General features: G+C 44.1%; 1 protein-coding gene across 2 annotated transcripts in view; it reads left to right on the forward strand.

The window, feature by feature from the left end:
* Positions 1-443: 443 nt before the first annotated feature.
* The window catches only part of LOC141091922 (cholesterol 24-hydroxylase-like), an 87,301-nt gene continuing 70,084 nt past the window's right edge, over positions 444-17,660 (forward strand). Inside the window, exon 1 of one of the 2 annotated variants that reach the window (XM_073577707.1) lies at positions 444-700. In XM_073577707.1, the coding sequence (XP_073433808.1) occupies positions 564-700 (137 nt within the window). In that variant the 5' untranslated portion in view covers positions 444-563. The remainder of the gene's footprint in view (positions 701-17,660) is intronic. The other variant, XM_073577708.1, reaches the window with a different exon arrangement.

A 17,660-nucleotide genomic window follows, 5' to 3' on the forward strand; every position in this document is an offset into this window, starting at 1 on the left:
TATCCCGTCACTGGGAATTAAGTCCCAGGGCACATGGACGGGATAGTATGTCACATGACAGAAAGGGGTTAATGGCTAACTGAAAGTTCCATAAAGATGCGGTACATTCTGGTATCCTCCATTTTGACACAGGAAAGATGTATATCTTTGTACCGTGTTAGCCATTAGATAGAAAAATATTCAGAATTGAGAGTCCTCAGTTAGCCATTAAAAGGTATCAGCCACTGAGGACTCTTAATTCTGAATATTTTTCTAGCCTCACCTAATACTTTGCAGCCTGTGAAGAAACAGAAGCAGAACTCTGTGCAGGGTTAAGGGGCAGGGCCACGCGGCAGCCATACAACTCAATGAACCTTTGTTGTCATGGGCAGTAATCTGTATGGCGGAATGGAATTTCTCCTGGCAGAAATCCAAGGGGCAAGGTTTCTCCTTGTGGAGAGCAACATACAAAGCCAGAAGTGACAGCCCACTATCCTGTGTGCAGCCTGACAGCCTAACACTACACAACAGTCAGCCTGGGCGCACAGAGCGGGTGCAGCAGCGGTGCCGACCGGTCAGCGACGATGGAGCTCTACGGCCTCATTTACTGGATTCTCCTGCTGTTCCTGGCAGTGGCTGTCATCGGCTTCCTCCTATTCTGTGGTTATATCCATTACCAACATTTAAAGTATGATCACATCCCCGGGCCGCCCAGAGACAGGTAAGGAAACTTTTTACACAGTGCACAAGAGCTGCCATACTTACATAGGTTGAAAAAAGACACAGGTTCAACCTTTTTCCACCAGTTCTACATTTTCGATCACTAGATTATATATAACCCACAATGTTATGTGTATTGAGGAAATCATCCAGCCCTTATATAAAAGCTGTCAGGCTATGTGCACACGTTGCGGATGTTTATGCGAATCCACAGCGTTTTTCACCTAATTCGCAATGTATTGCCCAAACAATGTTAATCAAAGCGAATCCAGAATTGGTGTGCACATGCTGTGGAAAATTCCGCGCGGATTCGCAGCGCTTTATTTTCCACAGCATGTCAATTCTTTTTGCGGATCTGCAGCGTTTCTGCACCCTTTGACTTACATTAAGTCAGTCAAATCCACAGCTAAACTGCAGGTGTAAAAAGGTCTACGGATTTGCGTGCCAAAAAATGCTGCGGAAAGGAAGGAGGAAGGGAGTGTGGGCGGAGACTATATGTGAGCAGAGAATATGTGCAGGTGTCTGTCTGTGGCTGTCTGTGTGTGTCTGTCTGCAGGTATACTCCCGCAGTGTATCACTGCGCTGCCATCTAAGAGGTCACCTGCATTCATGCTGTCACCTTTGGCACCGCTGCGTGAGAAAATTCTCCTGTCAGTGTGTTACCGGAGCCGTGTAGAGCAGTCATATCTTCAGATGTGACTGTTCTACACGTGAGATCATCGTGTGACACTCAAAATTTAGGACTACGTCGGACCAGGGAGTATTTGTATTGGTTTATTATTTTAATTTGTTGCAGGAGATCGAGGGATTCGGGGATTAGGCAATGCAGTAAGAATGGTTTAATTAAGATTCAATAAAGGAGTCTGTGTGATTATTACAAATAAAGGACTGGGTGTCTGTCTTTATTTACAATATCACTATAGGATTAGTAATGGATAGGTATCTTATAGACGCCTGTCCATTACTAAGCCGTGGGCTTGATGTCAATACAAAGGTGACATCAACCCCACAAATATTACCCCACTTGCCACCGCTACAAGGCAAGTGGGAAGAGCAGAGACTAAGTGTCAGAATTGGCGCATCTATAAGAAGGGGTGGACACTTCCCAGGCTATTAATGTCATAACGCAGCCATCTGCCTAGCCTTTGCTGGTTCGATTTTATAGGGGGACTTCATGTCAATTTCTTTCCGGGTTTCCCCTGTAAACTAGCCAGCAAAGGCTAAGCAAACATCTGTGAGCTGATATTAATAGCCTGGGAAACTTTATGGCTATTGGCTCCTTCCTAGAATATTAACATCAGCCCTCAGCCATTGGCTTTCCCTCTGCTGGCTATGAAAATTAATCGGGAGCCCACGCAATTTTTTAAAATTTAATTTATTTGTAAAATAAACAGATATTGCGTCTGACGCAAATTTTGTGTGTGTTTCTTTTATTTAACTCTTTATGTAACATTTTATAAATGAAGGTATCTGGCTGACACATACATATGTATATAGAGTATATATATATATATATATATATATATATATTATACTAGATGGTGGCCCGATTCTAACACATCGGGTATTCTAGAATATATATGCAGTTTATTTTGAAGATTTAATAATAATGCAATAATACACCCCCCAATCCTGATATGTATGGTTCTCTCACCCCCTATCCTGATATGTATGGTTCTCTCACCCCCAATCCTGATATGCATGCTACCCCTCAACCCCCTATCCTGGTATACATGGTCCCCTGACCCACCAATCCTGGAATGCATGGTCCTCTCACCCCCCAATCCTGGTATGCATGGTCCTCTTACCTCTCTTTCCTGGTATGCATGGTCTTCTTACTCCCCTTTCGGGGTATGCATGCTCCCCTCACCTCCCAATCCTGGTATGCATGGTCCTCTCACCCCTCTTTCCTGGTATGCATGGTCCTCTTACCCCCCTTTTGGGGTATGCATGGTCCCCTCACCCCCCAATCCTGGTATGCATGGTCCCCTCACCCCCCCTATCCTGGTATGCATGGTCCCCTCACCCCCCTTTCTTGGTTTGCATGGTCCTCTCACACCCCAATCCTGGTATGTATGCTCACCGTCACCCCCCTTTCCTGGTATGTATGGTATCCTCACCCCCCAATCCTGTTATGCATGGTATCCTCACCCCCCTTTCCTGGTATGCATGGTCCCCTCACCCCCAATCCTGGTATGCATGGTCCTCTTACCCCCCTTTTGGGGTATGCATGGTCCCCTCACTCCCCAGTCCTGGCATGCATGGTCCTCTCACCCCCCAATCCTGGTATGCATGGTCCCCTCACCCCTCTTTCATGGTATGCATGGTCCCCTCACCCCCCTATCCTGGTATGCAGGGTCCCCTCACCCCCCTTTCTTGGTATGCATGGTCCCCTCACCCCCCAATCCTGGTATGCATGGTTCCCTCACCCCCCAATGCTGGTATGCATGGTCCCCTCACCCCCAATGCTGGTATGCATGGTCCCCTCACCCCCCTTTCCGTGTAGCCGCGACCAATCAGCGTCGCGGCCCTCTGTCCGTGACCAATAAGCAACGAGGCCCTGTAGCCGCGACCAATCACTGCCGCGACACTGTACAAAAATAATATTAAAAAATAAAAAAAAGTTATTCTCACCTTCCGACGGCCTCCTGTCTTAGAATCATAGAATCATAGAATCGTAGAGTTGGAAGGGACCTCCTGGGCCATCTGGTCCAACCCCCTGCTCAAAGCAGGATTCGCTAAATCATCCCAGTCAGATGTCTGTCCAGCCTCTGTTTGAAGACTTCCATTGAAGGAGAACTCTCCACTTCTCGTGGCAGCTTGTTCCACTCATTGATCACTCTAACTGTCAAAAAGTTTTTTCTAATATCTAATCTGTGTTTCCTCCCATTCAGTTTCATCCCATTGCTTCTAGTCTTTCCTTGTGCAAATGAGAATAAAGTTGATCCTTCTACAATGTAACAGCCCTTTACATATTTGTAGACAGCTATTAAGTCTCCTCTCAGTCTTCTCTTTTGCAAACTAAACAATCCCAAATCCTGCAACCTTTCCTCATAGACAGGGTTTGCAGACCGGTCACCATTCTGGTTGCTCTTTTCTGAACTTGCTCCAGTTTGTTGATGTCTTTTTTAAAATGTGGTGCCCAAAACTGGACACAATATTCCAGATGAGGTCTGACCAAAGAGGAGTAGAGGGCAATAATGACTTCACGTGATCTTGACTGTATGCTTCTGTTAATACATCCTAGAATTGCATTTGCCTTTTTTGCTGCTGCATCACACTGTTGACTCATATTCAGTCTGTGATCTATGAGTATACCCAAGTCTTTTTCACATGTGCGGTCACTTAGCCCTATTCCTCCCATTCTATATATGCTTTTTTCATTTTTATTGCCCAGATGTAGTACTTTGCATTTCTCCCTGTTAAAAACCATTCTGTTAGTTGCTGCCCACTTCTCCAGTTTATTTAAATCCTTTTGAATCCTCTCTCTCTCTTCTCTAGTATTAGCTATCCCTCCTAGCTTTGTGTCATCAGCAAATGTAATCAGTTTACCCTCAATTCCTTCATCTAAATCGTTGATAAAGATGTTGAACAATACAGGGCCCAGGACAGAGCCCTGTGGTACCCCACTTGAGACATTCTTCCAACTGGATGTGCAGCCATTTACGACCACTCTTTGGGTCCGATCACTAAGCCAGTTATGAATCCACCTAACAGTTGCCTTGTCCATTCCATACTTAGTCATTTTTTCAATAAGGATTGTATGAGAGACTTTGTCAAATGCTTTGCTGAAGTCATGATATACTATATCTACAGCATTTCCTTGATCCACCCAATCAGTGATTCTGTCATAGAAGGAAATTAAGTTAGTCTGACATGACTTATTAGTTACAAACCCATGCTGACTCTGTTTAATCACTTCATTCTTATCCAGGTATTGACATACATGTTGTTTAATAATTTGTTCAAAGATCTTTCCTGGTATAGAAGTCAGACTCACCGGCCTATAGTTGCCTGGGTCCACCTTCTTCCCTTTTTGAAGATAGGAACAACATTTGCTCTTCTCCAGTCTTCTGGCACTTCTCCTGTTCTCCAAGAATTTTCAAAGATTATGGAGAGGGGTTCAAAAATTTCTTGTGTTATCTCCTTCAGTACTCTGGGGTGTAATTCAACTGGACCTGGAGACTTGAATTCATTTAGGTTAGCTAAGTGTTTCCTCACTATCTTTCTGTTTATAGATATCCTGGATTCTTCTATTCCCTTAATAGGACAGTGAATAACAGTTGATGTTACATTTCCTTTCTGAGAGAAAACAGATGCAAAATAGGAATTTAAAAGTTCAGCCTTCTCAACTTCCTGTCTTACCATTTCATCATTTTCATCCTGTAAAAATCCTATAGCATCTTTGACTTTTCTTTTACTTTTGACATATCCCCAAAATCCTTTATTATTGCTTTTGACATCTCTTGCAAGCCTCAATTCATTTTCAGCTTTAAATAATCTGATTTGTGCCCTGCAGGTTCTGCAGACAGCATTATATTCTTCTTTAGATATGCCTCCCTCTTTCCATTTTATAAACATTTTTTTCTTCCTTTTTAGCATGTGTTTAAGTTCTGTGTTCATCCATCCTGGTTTCCTTAACCATCCTGGTGTTCATCCATCCTGGTCTTCATCCATCCTGGTCTTCTTTCCACGCGCCCGGCCTCACGTTCCCAGTAATGCTTTGCGGCTTAGACTGCTGATGACGGCAGGCGCAGCTTACCGTTACAAACAGCTGCGCCTGTCGCTGATTGGTTGCGGCCTGGCGGGGGCCTGGCGGCCGTGACCAATCAGCGGCCCGCGATTTCGGTTACAGACAGACACGATAAGGCGTTTATATATATATATATATATATATATATAAAAAAAAATAAATAATCACTTATATTTGTTTTGTGTGTGTAAACATTATATTTGAACATTGTAATGATATTATGGTCTTCAATGGAGAATGTAAAAGAAGAGGTTGGACAAGGAAATTACATCACAATTCTTTTTTTTTTTTGCTTGTTTTGTTAAATAATATATCTTTATTTAGCTTGCAAATCGATATTAAAAATCCACATGAAAATCTGCATCAAATCCACAGAAAAAATGTTGGATTTTCAACTGTGTTTTCTGCCAAGAGAGGGAGAATCCACGCAGATTTATACAAGAACAAATCCGCAACATGTGCACATATAGTGTCGGGTATTACTACTTCTTGTGGTTGGCGTTCCACAGTCTGACTGCTCTAACTGTAAAGAACCCTTTCCTATTTAGTCTTTCTTCCACCCGTAATGAGTGCCCCCTGGTCCTTTGTAAGGTCTTTGAAAAGAGTATGTCATGTACCAGTCCTTTGTATTGACCACCTATGTATTCATACATGTATATTAGATCGCCTCTGAGGCGTCTTTTTTCTAAGCTAAACAAGCCCAACTTTTCCAACCTCTCATGATATAAAAGGCCTTCCTCCACTTGTAATATAGGACATGATTCCATCCCAAATAATGTAGAAAGGGCCTCCATCCCATGTAATAATCTAGTTGACTTCTTTGAACTGACTCTAACTTTTGACTATCCTTTTTAAAATGTGGAGCCCAAAACTGGATCCGATATTCTAGATGTGGCCTCACCAGTGATTTATAACGGGTGCAACAATACGTTAGTATCACGGGATTTTCTCTTTTTATAAATCCTAATACTCATTTGCTTTTGCGGCTGTTGCCTGACATTGAGTACTACTGCTCAGCTTACTCGTACCCAGAGACACAAGTCCTTCTCCTGTTCTGAAGTCCCAAGTATATTTTTATTTAATGTATATTCAGCAATAGGATTACTCCATCCTAAGTGCATTACTCTACACTTATCTACATTAAACCTCATCTGCCAAGTGTTTGCCAATTCAGACATCTTATCCAGATCGTTCTGCAATATTACACTATCAAGTTCTGACTTTATTATCCAATGGTTTTTGTGTCATCAGCAAAGACTTTATCAGGACTGGACTTATGGAGATACTTAGCCATACTATCCAGGATCGGAGTATCCAAGCATAGGCAGCTGCTGGCATACTGGCCAGCAGTTGTCTAGGGTCCCCATTGCTCCTGGGGCCCCCAGCCAGTGGGCAGCTGCTATGGCCCCCCCATGCCAGCGGAGCAGCAGCTGGCTTCTGCTGTCCCTGCTACTAAAGAAAAATTAATATTCACTGCTCTGTGGGAGGAGCCCAGAGCAGGACTCCTCCCAGCATGACATCACCACCACTACTCCCAGCTCCGTGCTCACTGCTCAGGCTCAGAGCTGCTCAAAGAGCAGTGCGGGCGGGCCTCACATGTTGGGCTGCTGCAGACTGGGGAGCACTATTTGTAAGTAGTAAGCACTTTTGTGTCCTAATAACTTTTTGTGTTACTGCTCTTCCCTGCAATGAGCAAGCAGAGCAGCTAATCAGTGTTATCTTAAAGGGGTTGTCCGGGATTTTCACATAATCTCAGTACATATCTGGGCTGCAGAATTATGACAATAAGTAATTTACTTTCTGTCACTAGTTTGCACGGTTTTCTAGATATTCTGAACAGAACGTCCAAGGGGGGGTGTTATGGCATTGAAATGAGAACTGGTCGTAGCAGCCTCAGTGCAGAGAGCAGAACCACCCAGCTGCTCCTCCCCCAGACACACTCTGAACAGTGATCTATGGAAAGTGAAACTAGTGAGGAGGGAAAATCGTCCTGTTATGAATGGGTCACCGAGGAGAAAAAGGCAAAACAAGCTAAGTCACAGAAAACCAGAGAGGTTGGTAACTATGCAGATTGCAGATCCCTGATCTTACCACACAGCTAGCAGTAGCCGTGGAGCATGCCTACGATGTTCTTAGACGCCTCGTCACGGCCGGAGGGCTAAATAAGCCTAAAGCAAGAAAAGGGAAAACTAACTGCCCCAGAGCAGACCCCAAAGGAATAGATAGCCCCCACACATGTATTGACGGTGAAACAAGATGAAGGCACAAACACAAGCAGGAAAATAGGCTGAGCAAATGATGGGGCCCAAGCTAACTAGACAGGAAAGGAAAGGAGAGACTCTGTCTGCAACCTGCAAAAAACCCTACAAAGATCATGTCCAACACTTCTGATCGCAAAATTAACCCTGATGTCACTAGACTTCTCCCACTATATCAGCACTCTGAAATATTCTGAGACAGAGCAAAAAGAGGCCGAACTAGTAAGGGACAAAAAGCCAATTGGCAAAATACTGATAAATAAGAGTGGAAATTCAGCACAGCCCCCAGCAAAAAACTGAATAGACCAACAAAATCAAGTGTGAACATTAGCAGAAAATCTTAGCTTTAGATGACTGGAACAGAGCTGAAAACCAAGAGCTGACAAGCCAGAAGGAATCACCAGCAACTGAATAGGGTGTTGGCTGTCTTATATCCAATCTGAGACTCCTGAGATCCACTCGTCATCCTCATTCTCAGGTGGCAGATCTCCACCAATCAAATCAGCCTCTCTACCTCCTGTTACCACCAGAGAGAGTCTGGAAGGAGATCTCACAACTGGTGAACCAGAGAATGAACTCACAACACCTGTATTCTGGGCCACTCCATGATTACAATACATAACTCATTATCAGTAATTCCTTCCATCACTGTCTCAGGCTGCTGGCAGCAGTGAGAACAGACTGTGTGATGGCCAGTGATGGGGGTCTGCAGCTTCTAATCTGCACAGGGGATGGCAGTCACTGATGTAATCTGTTGTGTGACAAAGCCTCTGCTGTGTGAATGAGACAGCTCTGTGTCACTGATGTCTTCACACAGCAGCAGATTTGGTGCAGTGTATGTGCGAAGCTCCACCAAACTCCCAGCAAGTTCCAGTGACCAGCACCACCCACTGCCCACTCATTGGCTGGCAGTAAACTGCACCAGCATTCATCTTTATCATCATTCCAGCATTGGAAAGAACACAGCAGTGATCCTCTATTTGTGAAAGCAGCACAATACATACATACACCCCCCAACACTTCACACTGTTACAGCTGCTGATTGGACAGGCTGCTCCCATCAGTATTAGTGTCATTAGAGACACAGTGCTCACACATACACTGCACCATCACTGGCCATCACACAGTCTGTTCTCACTGCTGCCAGCAGCCTGGGACAGTGAGGGAAGGAATTACTGATAATGAGTTATTATGTATTGTAATCATGGAGTGTCCCAGAATACGGGACGATTTTCCCTCCTCACTGGTTTCACTTTCCATAGATCACTGTTCAGTGTGTGTCTGGGGGAGGAGCAGCTGCTCTCTGCACTGAGGCTGCTAGAGGGGGATGATTTGTTACTGTGAGATGAGGGCTTCTTCATGAGGATGGGGAGGGCCTGTAGCTATGAAGGGTGGGGTTGTTGCTATAGAGGGCATGTTTGGAGTAGAGTAGGAGGTTACGACTAATTCTCATTTCAATGCCATAACACCCCCCCTTGGACGTTCTGTTCAGAATATCTAGAAAACCGTGCAAACTAGTGACAGAAAGTAAATTACTTATTGTCATAATTCTGCAGCCAAGATATGTACTGAGATTATGTGAAAAGCCCAGACAATCCCTTTAAGTTTGTGTCCTCTTCTCCTCAGCCGTGCAGCACAGGTCAGGTAATGAGCTGCTGTCATCTATAATGCCCCTCCCCCACAGCGTAAGCAGCAGAGGGAGATAGAGGACTCCCTACTACAGCTGCATTGGTTGAAGGAGGGCCCCCCTGCAAGCCTAAAAGTAAGTGTAAATGGGGGGCTTTTAGTCTGGGGTGATAGAGGGGGAGGGACTAAGTTACTACCCCTGACCGCGCCACCTCCCTCTGTATCACCCCTGACTGCGCCACCTCCCTCTGTATCACCCCTGACTGCGCCACCTCCCTCTGTATCACCCCTGACTGCGCCACCTCCCTCTGTATCACCCCTGACTGCGCCACCTCCCTCTGTATCACCCCTGACTGCGCCACTTCCCTCTGTATCACCCCTGACTGCGCCACCTCCCTCTGTATCACCCCTGACTGCGCCACCTCCCTCTGTATCACCCTGATTGAACCCCTCTTCCCCTTTATCACCCCTGACTAAAACTTTTCTTTCCCTACTACTAACAAAATGAGGCTCTTCATAAAACGTTATGGTCTTATAGGTGGGAGAGAGATTTCTGTAAAAAGTATATGGGGGGGATGTGAGGGAAAACTCTTTTGATATTACTCCAATGTCAGATATAAGTGATTTAGGACCCCCACCACTAGAAGAGGGGGCATTCACATAATGTATTTGCTGCAGAAATCAAACCGCAAATTAACAGCAAAAACATCCACACAGACATTGTGCAGATATTGCTGCGTTTACTACTATGTAATGTCGCACCTTTACCACTGACCTGATTCTTTGTATTGCAAAGGATGAAATCGGTGGTGAATTTGTTAAAGGGAATCTGTCACCCCATTTTAGCGCTATAAGCAGTGGCCACTGCCATCAGGGGCTTATCTACAGCATTCTGTAATGCTGTAGATAAGCCCCCGATGTAACCTGAAAGATAAGAAAAACACGTTAGATTATACTCACCGGGGGGGTGGGGGCGGCTGCGGTGGGTGTCACAGCCCGGCGCCTCCCATCTTCATACGATGATGTCCTCCTTCTTGCTTCTCCCTCGGCTCCTGCGCAGGCATACTATATCTGCCCTATTGAGGGCAGAGTAAAGTACTGCAGTGGGCAGGCGCCGGGAAAGGTCAAAGAGGTCCGGCGCCTGCGCACTGCAGTATTCTGCTTTGCCCTCAACAGGGCACAGAACGTACGTCTGCGCAGGAGCTGAGGGAGAAGCAAGGAGGAGGACATCATCATATGAAGATGGGGAGGCGCCGGACCGGACCGCGACACCCATCGGACCGGGACACCCATCGGACCTGACCGAACGCCGGGGTGAGTGTAATCTAACTCATTTTTCTTATCTTTCATGTTACATTGGGGGCTTATCTACAGCATTACAGAATGCTGTAGATAAGCCCCTGATGGCGGTGCCAGCAGCTGATAGGGCTAAAATGGGGTGACAGATCCCCTTTAAAACTGCATCAGTCCTTTCCCGCCGTGGATTTTCTCAGCGTATACATGGGATGTCATAAAATCCCCTCCACTGCACTGGTGCTATAACACATTGGCCTAGTGGTTAATAAACACCAGGGAACATTTATCATTGAGTTTGAACCAAAATGTGGGTGCCAACCCCTGCTATATCATTAAGACGTGTACTACCTCATGTTATACCCTGATATTAGCGTGTTATATGGCACAGTTGGTGGCCTTGTATTTATTTCTATGTAGCTACATAGTGGGTCCCAAGAATGATTTTCTCTAGTGGGCCCAAGGTGCTCCAGTCCGACGCTGATAGTATCAATGCTCTCGCATTCCTCTATACATATGTGGTATCCCAGAATATGAGAATTACAGACTGTACTACTTGGTTTATTATCCTGCTCTTTATGCAGTGACTTCTGTAATAGTATATATCCAACCCAGAGTGGCATGGAAAACATTCCTACACTCCCGTAGTCAGGGGGATTGTTGTTATGGGGCCCCACTAAGGTGTCGAAAGAAAAAAGAGCTGCAAATTTGAGGCCCACTGGTGGCAAGCCCTAGCAGAGTGGATGAGTGGAGTTATGAGATCCTGTAGGGTGGTCAGAATAACACCCTGAAATGTAAGGGTTCAGTCAGGGGAGTACATAGAAATCATGGTACCCCATAGCAGATGTTCTATTTGCCCCCCTCCCCTTCCTGGAAAAAAACTAACCTAAGGCTATGTGCACACGCTAGCGTTTTTAAACGCTCAGGAAAAGGATCCCCTTCCCAGAAATCACGCGTCTTTTTCCGCGCGTTTTTTGCGCGATTTTTGACGCGATTTTGACGCGTTTTTGACACGCGATTTCTGGGATCATTGGGGATGGCTAAAAACGCTCAGCAATGCGGAAATTAATGAGCATGCTGCGTTTTTAGCCGCTAAGCGATTCCTGAGCGGTTAAAAACGCATGCATTGGCACAGAAAGCCAAAAACGCATGCTAATTAATTTGATGCATCTTTTAAGCGTTTCTGCAGCGTCTGAGCCGGCTCAAACGCTGCGGAAACGCTTAAAAAAACGCATCGTGTGCACACAGCCTAAATATTCGGGGGGGGGTCATAGAAGAGCATAACTCACAACACTGCAGCCATTACAAAGCAATGTTCCTCCCATTAATCCCTTAATGACCGCCAATACGTCTTTTTACTGACCTGAGATATAAGAGAATATCATCCCCATACAGATGACAATTCAGCAGCTGTCGGCTGTCCACTATAGCTGACAAACGATCAGTGTTGACACCGTCCATGTCTGTTTAACCCCTTAGTTGCTGCTGGCAAAAGTGACTGCATCAAACGAATGGTTAATAGATTGTTGGGGCTTCCGCTTTAATCTAATTTACACACCGAGATCATGATTGTGTGGACCTGATGTTTACCATAGCAGTTTAAGGCCAAATAGCGGCCTTAGAGTCTCCCGACTATAGCGATCAGGTCAGAAGTTAGCGACATTTAGGTGGTAACATAGTAACATAGTTATTAAGGTTGAAGGGAGACTTTAAGTCCATCTAGTTCAACCCATATCCTATCCTAACCTGCCATAACATGTTGATCCAGAGGAAGGCAAAAAAAACCCCATGTGGCAAACAGTAAGCTTCACATTGGGGAAAAAAATTCCTTCCCGACTCCACATACGGCAATCAGACTAGCTCCCTGGATCAACGCAATATTAAGGAAACTAGTGTATATACCCTGTAATATTATACTTTTCAAGAAAGGCATCCAGTCCCTTCTTAAATTTTAGTAGGGAATCACTCATTACAACATCATATGGCAGAGAGTTCCATAGTCTCACTGCTCTTACAGTAAAGAATCCGCGTCTGTGAGTATGCTTAAACCTTCTTTCCTCCAGACATAGAGGATGCCCCCTTGTCCCCGTCACAGGTCTAAGAGTAAAAAGATAATTAGAAAGGTCTTTGTACTGTCCCTGCATATATTTATACATTGTAATAAGATCACCCCTAAGCCTTCGATTCTCCAAACTAAATAACCCCAAGTGTAATAACCTGTCTTAGTATTGCATACCCCCTAGTTCCCTAATAACCTTGGTCGCTCTTCTCTGCACCTGCTCCAGTTCAGCTATGTCTTTCTTATACACCGGAGACCAGAACTGTACACAGTATTCTAAGTGTGGTCGCACTAGTGACTTACAGTGGGGAAAAAAAGTATTTAGTCAGTCAGCAATAGTGCAAGTTCCACCACTTAAAAAGATGAGAGGCGTCTGTAATTTACATCATAGGTAGACCTCAACTATGGGAGACAAACTGAGAAAAAAAAATCCAGAAAATCACATTGTCTGTTTTTTTTTCATTTTATTTGCATATTATGGTGGAAAATAAGTATTTGGTCAGAAACAAGCAATCAAGATTTCTGGCTCTCACAGACCTGTAACTTCTTCTTTAAGAGTCTCCTCTTTCCTCCACTCATTACCTGTAGTAATGGCACCTGTTTAAACTTGTTATCAGTATAAAAAGACACCAGTGCACACCCTCAAACAGTCTGACTCCAAACTCCACTATGGTGAAGACCAAAGAGCTGTCAAAGGACACCAGAAACAAAATTGTAGCCCTGCACCAGGCTGGGAAGACTGAATCTGCAATAGCCAACCAGCTTGGAGTGAAGAAATCAACTGTGGGAGCAATAATTAGAAAATGGAAGACATACAAGACCACTGATAATCTCCCTCGATCTGGTGCTCCACGCAAAATCCCACCCCATGGGGTCAGAATGATCACAAGAACGGTGAGCAAAAATCCCAGAACCACGCGGGGGGACCTAGTGAATGAACTGCAGAGAGCTGGGACCAATGTAACAAGGCCTACCATAAGTAACACACTACGCCACCATGGACTCAGATCCTGCAGTGCCAGACGTGTCCCACTGCTTAAGCCTGTACATGTCCGGGCCCGTCTGAAGTTTGCTAGAGAGCATTTGGATGATCCAGAGGAGTTTTGGGAGAATGTCCTATGGTCTGATGAAACCAAACTGGAACTGTTTGGTAGAAACACAACTTGTCGTGTTTGGAGGAAAAAGAATACTGAGTTGCATCCATCAAACACCATACCTACTGTAAAGCATGGTGGTGGAAACATCATGCTTTGGGGCTGTTTCTCTGCAAAGGGGCCAGGACGACTGATCCGGGTACATGAAAGAATGAATGGGGCCATGTATCGTGAGATTTTGAGTGCAAACCTCCTTCCATCAGCAAGGGCATTGAAGATGAAACGTGGCTGGGTCTTTCAACATGACAATGATCCAAAGCACACCGCCAGGGCAACGAAGGAGTGGCTTCGTAAGAAGCATTTCAAGGTCCTGGAGTGGCCTAGCCAGTCTCCAGATCTCAACCCTATAGAAAACCTTTGGAGGGAGTTGAAAGTCCGTGTTGCCAAGCGAAAAGCCAAAAACATCACTGCTCTAGAGGAGATCTGCATGGAGGAATGGACCAACATACCAACAACAGTGTGTGGCAACCTTGTGAAGACTTACAGAAAACGTTTGACCTCTGTCATTGCCAACAAAGGATATATCACAAAGTATTGAGATGAAATTTTGTTTCTGACCAAATACTTATTTTCCACCATAATATGCAAATAAAATGAAAAAAAAAACAGACAATGTGATTTTCTGGATTTTTTTTTCTCAGTTTGTCTCCCATAGTTGAGGTCTACCTATGATGTAAATTACAGACGCCTCTCATCTTTTTAAGTGGTGGAACTTGCACTATTGCTGACTGACTAAATACTTTTTTTCCCCACTGTATATAGAGGTAAAATGATGTTCTCCTCATGAGCATATATGCCTCTTTTAATGCATCCCATTATTTTATTTGCCTTTGCAGCAGCTGCCTTACACTGGCCACTAAATGTGAGTTTGTCGTCCACCCATACACCCAGGTCCTTTACAGTGACAGTTTTGCCTAGTGTTTTACAATTAAGCACATAATTATACATCTTATTTGTTCTACCCAAGTGCATGACCTTACATTTATCCCCATTAAAGCTCATTTGCCATTTATCAGCCCAAGCTTCTAGTTTACATAAATCCTCCTGTAATATAAAATTGTCCTCCTCTGTATTGATTACCCTGCAGAGTTTAGTGTCATCTGCAAATATTGAAATTCTACTCTCTATGCCCCCTACAAAGTCATTAATAAATATGTTAAAAAGAAGCGGGCCCAAAACTGACCCCTGTGGTACCCCACTGCTAACTGTGACCCAGTCCGAGTGTGCTCCATTAATAACCACCCTTTGTTTCCTATCCCTGAGCCAGCTCTTAACCCACCTACACATATTTTCCCCTATCCCCATTGTTCTCAATTTATGCATCAACTTTTTGTGTGGCACCGTATCAAAAGCTTTTGAAAAGTCCGTGTACACCACGTCCACTCCAAGAAAAGGAAGAAAGGTCCAGCTCCAGAAATTTAAAATCCAGGATTTTTATTGTATCATGTTTAAAATACATTCATGGCTGCTTGTGATCAAGTGACAGCAACAAAGTTCACCGCATGGGGATATTCTCCAGGTCTCTGTACGCGTTTCGAGCAAAAATGCTCTTAGACTCAGAGCCTGAGCATTTGTGCTCGAAACGCGTATAGAGACCTGGAGAATATCCCCATGCGGTGAACTTTGTTGCCGTTACGTGATCACAAGCAGCCATGAATGTATTTTAAACATGATACAATAAAAATCCTGGATTTTAAATTTCTGGAGCTGGACCTTTCTTCCTTTTCTTGGAGTCATTATACGTCCTGGCAGAGACGTGTCCACGCTCAGAGCTTTTCAATAGTTCTTACGAACTTACAAGAGGTGAACTGAAATTTATCTTTTTCAGTACACCACGTCCACTGCATTCCCCTGGTCCAGTCCGGAACTTACCTCTTCATAAAAGCTTATCAGATTAGTCTGACAGGAACGGTCCCTTGTAAACCCATGTTGATATAGGGTCATGAGGTTATTCTTCTTCAGATACTCCAGTATAGTATCTCTTAGAAAACCCTCCAGGATTTTACCCACAGTTGAGGTTAAACTTACTGCCCTATAATTTCCAAGTTCAGTTTTTGTCCCCTTTTTGAATATTGGCACCACATTTGCTATACGCCAGTCTTGTGGTACAGACCCTGTTGCTATGGAATCTTTAAAGATTACAAATAATGGTCTATCTATGACTGTGCTTAATTCCTGCAGTACTCGGGGGTGTATCCCATCCGAGCCCTGGGATTTGTCAATTTTAGTGATTTTTAGACGTCGCCGTACTTCCTGCTGGGTTAAGCAGGTGACATTTAATGGAGAATTTTTATACCTGATCATTTTATCCATCATGGGATTTTCTTGTGTAAATACTGTTGAAAAAAGTCATTTAGCATATTGGCTTTTTCCTCATCCTCATCCACCATTTCACCCAGGCTATTTTTAAGGGGACCAACACTATCATTTTTTAGCTTCTTACTATTTATGTAGTTAAATAATATTTTGGGATTATTTTTACTTTCTCTGTCAATGAGTCTCTCTGTCTCAATCTTTGCTGTCTTGATTTGCTTTTTACAGAATTTATTTAATTTTCTGTATTTATTTAATGCCTCATCACTACCTTCTTGCTTTAATTCTCTAAATGCTTTATTTTTATCTCTTACTGCACCCCTTACAGCTCTATTTAGCCATAGTGGTCTCCTCCTATTTCTCGCATGTTTATTCCCATACGGTATATATTGTGCACAGGTCCCATTCAGGATGCTAATAAACGTCTCCCATTTTCTTTGTGTGTTTTTATGTCTCAGGATATCGTCCCAGTTAATTGCACCAAGATCATCTCTCATCCGTTGGAAATTTGCCTTCCTGAAGTTTAGTGTCCTTGTAACCCCTCTACTACACATCTTATTAGAGAATACATGAAAACTTATTAATTTGTGATCACTATTACCCAAATGACCCCCAACCCTTACATTTGATATGCGGTCTGGCCTGTTGGTTAATATTAGGTCTAGCAGTGCCCCCCCTCTTGTTGGGTCCTGAACCAGTTGTGAAAGGTAATTGTCTCTCATAGTTGTCAAAAACCTATTACCTTTGCTGGAACTGCAGGTTTCGGTTCCCCAATGTATTTCAGGGTAGTTGAAGTCCCCCATAATAATGACTTCTCCTTGAGTCGCCGCTTCATCTATTTGCTTTATGAGGATATTCTCTGTTGCTTCCATTATTTTTGGAGACTTATAACAAACCCCTATCAGTAATTTATTATTTTTCCCCCCTCCCCTTATCTCTACCCACAGGGACTCAACATTTTCATTAGATTCATATATATTATCACGAAGGATGGGTTTTAAGGATGATTTTACATATAAACACATGCCTCCCCCTCGCTTATTTGTACGGTCATTTCTGAACAGACTATAGCCCTGTAAATTAACCGCCCAGTCATGGCTCTCGTCCAGCCATGTCTCAGATATCCCCACCATGTCATAATTATGTTCCAACAACATTAACTCCAATTCCTCCATTTTGTTGGTGAGGCTTCTGGCATTAGTATACATGCACTTTATGTATCTCTCTGTACCTCTATTCTTTCTAAAATTATTAACTGTTCTAACCCCACCCCCCATGCCATTCCCACCGTCATTATTTGTGCCCAGGTCTCTATCGGCACTGTCTTCCCCTCCTATAAAATGAATACCCTCCCCCCTGTCCCTAGTTTAAACACTCCTCCAACCTTCTAGCCATTTTCTCCCCCAGCACAGCTGCACCCTCCCCATTGAGGTGCAGCCCGTCCCTAGCGTAGAACCTGTAGCTAACTGAGAAGTCAGCCCAGTTCTGCAGGAACCCAAACCCCT

This window comes from Dendrobates tinctorius, unplaced genomic scaffold (assembly GCF_039654945.1).
Source record: "Dendrobates tinctorius isolate UK_male_01 unplaced genomic scaffold, ASM3965494v1 ptg000057l, whole genome shotgun sequence".
NCBI classification, from domain to species: domain Eukaryota; kingdom Metazoa; phylum Chordata; class Amphibia; order Anura; family Dendrobatidae; genus Dendrobates; species Dendrobates tinctorius.